General features: G+C 44.7%; 1 protein-coding gene across 1 annotated transcript; it reads left to right on the forward strand.

Moving 5' to 3' along the window:
• The first annotated feature begins 545 nt into the window (after positions 1-545).
• six3a (SIX homeobox 3a) lies at positions 546-5,561 on the forward strand. The gene is made up of 2 exons (XM_029175832.3): positions 546-1,237; positions 2,996-5,561. The coding sequence occupies exons 1-2, from the start codon at positions 546-548 to the stop codon at positions 3,186-3,188; spliced, it is 885 nt and encodes a 294-aa protein (XP_029031665.1). The 3' UTR covers positions 3,189-5,561.
• Positions 5,562-6,497: the final 936 nt, after the last annotated feature.

The raw sequence follows: 6,497 nt of genomic DNA on the forward strand, positions 1-6,497 counted from the left end.
ATTGGTTGTCCATTTGTCACCCATTTAAAGCTCCCTCTGCCTCCCTCCCTCCCTCCCTCCCTCCCCGGCTCTGCTAAGCATCTCCAGTCTACATATCTTCTTTAGCTTTAACGAGCCTCGTTAAGATCGCAATAATATTCCACCCTCTAATTGCTCATTCCATTCAGCAGATAGGCGAGCATTGGCTTGTGCCTGATGCGCGCGGCGCGGTGGGAGGGTTGCTGTGGAGATCGGAGACTCTGATAACCCCCCGTGCGTGCTGCACAAGTGGTGAAAGCCTCGTGCTACGTACTGGCTAATGATTGGCACGCTTGACAGTGATTGGCAGGGCTGCCATGACAACGCTACAACGACACCAAGAAGACCAATAGAAAAGGGAAACAAAATGTTTCAATGCTACACTCAACGGCGGATTTAGGGGGGAGATATTATGAGGCTGGTGTCATTAGGCGATAGCCATTGAATCATTCAATCTTTTTTACTTACCGTATTTTTTCGGTTTTTCCTTTTTCTCGATAATTTTCTTTCTCTCTCAGGTCATTTCCATGGTTTTCAGATCCCCTTTAGAGCTTTATCCCTCCCATTTCTTCCTGCCAAACTTCGCTGATCGCCCTCTGCTCCTGGCGAACAGCGCTCCCACCACCAGGTCTCCAGAAGACTTGTCCATGTTTCAGCTACCGACACTCAACTTCTCCCCGGAGCAGGTGGCGAGCGTCTGCGAGACGCTGGAGGAGACCGGGGACATCGAACGGCTGGGCCGCTTCCTGTGGTCGCTGCCCGTGGCTCCCGGAGCATGCGAGGCGATCAACAAGCACGAGTCCATCCTGCGCGCCCGCGCGGTGGTGGCGTTCCACACGGGGAATTTCAGAGACCTCTACCACATCCTGGAGAACCACAAGTTCACCAAGGACTCGCACGGCAAACTGCAGGCCATGTGGCTGGAAGCGCACTACCAGGAGGCCGAAAAGCTCCGCGGCCGTCCCCTCGGACCGGTCGATAAGTACCGGGTGCGGAAGAAGTTTCCGCTGCCTCGGACCATCTGGGACGGCGAGCAGAAGACGCACTGTTTCAAAGAGCGGACGCGGAGCCTGCTGAGGGAGTGGTACCTTCAGGACCCGTATCCGAACCCCAGCAAGAAAAGGGAACTGGCTCAAGCCACTGGACTCACTCCCACACAGGTCGGAAACTGGTTTAAAAACCGGAGGCAACGAGACAGAGCCGCGGCGGCCAAAAACAGGTTGGTGATTTTTCCCCCCTTCGGTCAAAGCACCACGACGCAAAAGCGGCGGCGAAAATGTCTAAATCGAATAAAAGCACGAGGTTTTATTAAACACGTTGCTGCGCGTAGAGACCGTCTGGGAACAGAGACGCGTCTGTCTTCTGGGGGAGGGAGCAGAGTGCGGCGACATGTTTGTTAGTGAAATCTTCAGAAACGTCGAAACACTTTTTATGTTTTTGTAAATATCCCGAACTATTCCCTGATCGTAATTACAACGTCTATTCCAATTAGATGAGCGTTCAATTTTTTTCCTCAAATAGCTTCTGCAATTTAACTTTACTATTTAGAGCAGAACGTGGATCTACTACAAAACAAAAATCACTCGTACTCTATAACACGATTTGTTGCTTATTTTTCGACGGACTATAGAAATAAAAACTGTCTAAATTCCAGCTAGACTGTTGTTCTGTGGAGGTGGGATACGGAACGCGTTTTCAACAGAAACGGCTCGTTTATTTCTTCGGGAAAGTGAAAGTGTTGTAGGAAGTGACAGTACGTTAACAATAAAGGTGGAAATAAAACTAAACCTCCTGCATTCACACTAAATACACAACATTTTTTAAATGGTAGTTTTCAGTGTTTTTAATTCGTAATAAATGCAACATAAATAGTTGTTGGGATACGGCGACTTTAAAATTGTTTGAATGAAACTCTTTAACAAATTTAAAAACTCGTGCAATTAATTAAAAATATTAATGAGAGTGCTAGCAAAGCTACAGAACGATTTATTTAATGTGCACAGCCGATAGCTACATTTAGCAGGTAGTGTATTTTTCATTTTAACATCTCATGTTGCTTTGCATTGCTGGAAAAAGATTATCTCAAAGGATAATAATGATATTACTGATATTACATGACTAAAGCGAGCACGCGTATTACAAAACCGTTTGAAGACATAGGCTGTATTCATAACATTAAGTGTGGTATCATTCCATTAAAATGCTGTAATTGATTAGAAAACAACCGGCAGAGCACTAAGCCATATGAACACTATTCTAATCTTTTTGCTAAATGAAGAGATATATTTCCAGACTGACATTATCCCACCGTGATGCAGTTATTATCGTGAGTGGACCGCAGATAAACATTTAGGATGATTGGAGTAACCTGGGTCTCCACGTCACTCATTCGTACACTTCCAGCTCCATTAGGTGGAAATATATTTGTGTCCAAGCATCGTGGCGTCGTGCATTTCTCTAAGGGCATACATTTTATTATAATAAATAATAATATTATGACAGCGCAGGTTCGCTTGTTTCGCTGTGAAAAATACGAAAACAATGAAGGCAGAGCTACTGAAATAGCAAAAATAACAACAACACAGCTTCAAACTGCTGCTGTGGAGGTTTTAGGGAAACGCCAGCTTGTATTTAAAGCGTGATTTGTTTCCTGTAATAATATGAAAAACACTTTAAATCCAAGGTTGCTGACTTGCGCGTTGACCAGGCTTAAGTTTGCAGAAAAGCAACAAAACAAAAAAACCCATTACTCTCCCGGTTTCTTCCAACATTCGGTCGCCTAAATAGTGCTGATGTTTTGTCCCCTGAAAGCTGGCTGTTTGATAAAAGCATGCATGCATGGCTGGGGCCGGCAGGGGGAAAGAAAGGAGAGTTTGAACCCTATTTTGCAGGGGAGGAGGGGAGAGGGGGACATTCTCAGGTCTAATTGCCATTTCTCTCATTTTTGCTTCCCCTCCTCGCTTCTTTTCTTCTCCAGGCTCCAGCACCAAGCAATAGGACCGACCGGCATGAGGTCCCTCTCAGAGGCCGGCCTCACCCCGCACAGCTCGGCGGAGTCGCCCTCGACGGCGGCCAGTCCCACCACCAGCGTTTCCAGTATGACAGAGAGAGTTGATACTGGGACGTCCATCCTGTCCGTCACATCCAGTGACTCGGAGTGCGATGTATGATACGGAGAAAAAAACACACAAAAACAAACAAAAAGAGAAATATTTACAGGGAAAATGGACCTGAGAGGAAGAAAAAAGACTTATGAAATATCGCGGATGAAAAAAGGACCGATTGATATAAATATTAAAATAAAAAAGAGATAAAAGCACGTCGTTTTTTATTAAAAAGCGCTTTCAAAGGACCCACGCCTCCCCCTCCTCTTCATACCCCCACACCACCACCAGCCCCACTACTTCTACTAGACTACTTGCATGATGTTTTTTTTTTTTTTAATTTTGTAATCAGGGAAAATAACCTGAATGCAAGATTTTCCATCAGGAACATCGATCAGAGGGAATAAAAACAGATCGTCTTGGTGTCTTCGTCGCTTTTTCCCCCCATCTCCGTTTTTAGTGATGATGATGATGACGGTGAAGCAGCCGCCACGCAGACACGATGCAATCCTGTTTTTACTTTGTGTTCATCAGACAATCATTTTAAGTCGTAAGCACCTTTTTAATACACTTCTGTCTGTCACTGCCTGTGTGGGGTACATGGTCAAAAAAAATGTCGAACGGAATCGTTTATGACTGTATCAGATTTTTATTTTTATTTTCAAAATTTTATATTGAATTATGTATATCTCAAATAATGCGATCATTCTCCTGGTCTGTAATATACGTGTAGAAATATGCTTGTACATAATTATGGCTCTCCCTCGTCTCATCCTCTTTTCTATCCCTTCCTCACTTTTCTTGACTTGGTGTTCCTACATAAAATATTTGTCAAAACTTACACCTGAAGTGCTCTAGGCGTTTTTGTTGCTTTTGGTTTTTTTGGGAGGGGGTTGATCAGTCACATATGCTGCCAGTGCTAATCTTCCCTTTATTTCAGTCTGCAGGCTCCTTCCCCTCTCCTCCGCTGCCCCGGGCTCGCTCTAAGCGCGCGTCCACTGCTCTGTGTTTGTTTCTCGCGTGGTTACGTGCCATATATTTCCCAGTCAAATGCAGCCTCTCGCCCATTGCATGGCGTTTGTTTCTCCATGCGATTGCATAAGGACACTGATGAGTGGCTGAGCACATGTTCGCGTTGGGTCATTATTGGAATGTGGACGCATTAACGGTCATCATGGCGCATGGTGCACGGGCCAGGTTATGTAGTCATGTCAAAGGGCCAAACTCAACCGAAATTACTTTGGCTTTCGGGATGAAGTTAACTCCGGTTTTAATGGTGTAATTTATCGAGGCTATTACATAGATGAGGTCAAAATTATCTTGTGAGGATGTTATATATTGTTTTATTTTTTCTGCGCTTAGACTTAACGCCTGTCTTATTTTTCGCCACTCCACCTTGTTCAAACTCATTCGATGGAGGTAGAGCCGCTCTATATGACTGCCTGCGTTTGCTGCACGCTTTCTGGCAAACGTCAACGTCATGCAGCACTTAAAAATGTAAGTGCTATTTCCCCCTTTGTTTACCGTTGCTAGTGAATACAGAAATTAAGTAAACGCGCCATTAAATGGGTTAATCACGATGGGACTCCTCCCCTGTCCCAATCTCCCATTGTGGTCCGCTGAAAAGAGCTTTTCTTCCTCGGACGAGAACCATTTCCCCCTCCAAAAACGCTTTCTCTCCTGCAGTCCCTTTCCATCTAAATCCCCAGCCAATTATGCTGCAGACTGGGGCAGATTTGCTGTGGGACACTGTTGCAGGAACTATAGTTTTGCTGGAAACACTTGCGCGAAGATTTCTGCTTCCAGCAAAAGCGTCGAGGATCTCCCCTCATAAGAACGACGCTTTGCAGCGGAGGGAAATCCGCAGAAAGGCTCGAGTCCCTGAGTGCTGCAGTCATGCCTGCGACAGCAGAAAGTAGGACAGAGGCTGCTCTTTGGCTTAGGGAGACCAGCAGCGCTTTCACAAAGAGGAGACGTGCACAAAAAAACACCACGGCAGCAATCTGAAACTGCACTTCTGGGTTTGACTTTGGATGTTTTTTGGACAATTAAAAAATGAAACTGTAACGTCACAACGAAACCAACACAGATTCTTTAGTCCTGAATTGTCAGAGGTTTGGACATATTTTCAGGACTTTTAACAGCTCAGTGCAAATGCTAAAAACGCGTGCGTGGAAACGCACAGACGAAGCGATGGCAGTGATTCAAACTCAGCCCAGACCTCCAAATCCCACACAAGCTGCCCCTTATTAAACCACTTCTATTTACCAATCTACAGAGTGAACTGTAACAACAAAAGTCACGAAGGGCACAACTTACATCTGATCAAGATCTGTGTTTTACTGTTGCTAAATGGAATTGTCTTCGTTCAATCTGAGTTTTTGTTTTGACAAAAGTTGAAAGAGTTATAAGTAGTAAACTTAGACATTTTAGATCTGACTGTGGGCAAATGTTTTTATTCTTCTTCTGTGGGCGAAATGTGCTCTTAGGTTTTCTGTGTGCATACATTTCCTCCGTGGACACATCAAAACACAACAAGTGTGTCAAAGGCTGCAGCCGTTCAACTCAATAGGCCTATGATCCAGAAACAGCCGTGACAGACCATCTCCCACCGCACTCATTGGCAGTCGATTGCTGATTAAGTAAATCTGTATCATATTTTAAACCCATTCCGGGTCTTAAGTCGGCCTGCCAGAGGCAGATAGGCCCTATCAGGAGCACCGAGGGGCCGTGGCACCGCCGCACCACCAGACCCTTATCAAACACCTCCCTCCTCTCCATTTACGCACTCCATAAGTTTTATTGGCTGCGACAAGTCCCGGGTATGATTGAGGTTAAATTAATCGTAAACTGGAGAGCGTTTTATCGGCAAAGAAGGACACGAGGATTAGGGTTATAACTGAGAGATGGAGCCACAGATAGGAACTCATGAATACAAAACAAGGCATGAATGGCTTTTATTTGCGCAGCGTTAACGTTCATTAAACCCAAGGCTCTGGAAAGAGAGTGAGCATTCAGAAATAAACTTAACTTACTCCAGGAAATCAATAAACGCTGCGTGGCTTGTTTGATATAAACAGGCTGCTGAAGACGCCTTCACGCCCATTTACAGATCCGTTCTGTGAACACAAACTGCATAATTACAATACATTTCTAAGGCTGAAGTCACAAGTATTGTATTAGGTAAATATTAAAAAACGATATGATACCAAGATCCAAAATTCAATACGATTTAATTATAAGAGCGATTCTCCATTAGACCACGTTTAACCACACGAATAAAACATGGACATTATTGTCCTCGCAGCAAACATATGTAGGTCAGAGTGGCACTGGTAAAAAGTGCTGCAAGTGTGAGTCTATCTGTTGCTGGCT

Source organism: Betta splendens, chromosome 15 (genome assembly GCF_900634795.4).
Source record: "Betta splendens chromosome 15, fBetSpl5.4, whole genome shotgun sequence".
In the NCBI taxonomy this organism is placed as follows: domain Eukaryota; kingdom Metazoa; phylum Chordata; class Actinopteri; order Anabantiformes; family Osphronemidae; genus Betta; species Betta splendens.

Bases quoted from the DNA above. Each gene is read 5' to 3' on its own strand.
- six3a (XM_029175832.3), top strand. From the start codon at position 546: ATGGTTTTCAGATCCCCTTTAGAGCTTTATCCCTCCCATTTCTTCCTG. The intron at 1,238-2,995 runs GTTGGTGATTTT...TTTCTTCTCCAG, and splicing joins GCCGCGGCGGCCAAAAACAG to GCTCCAGCACCAAGCAATAG.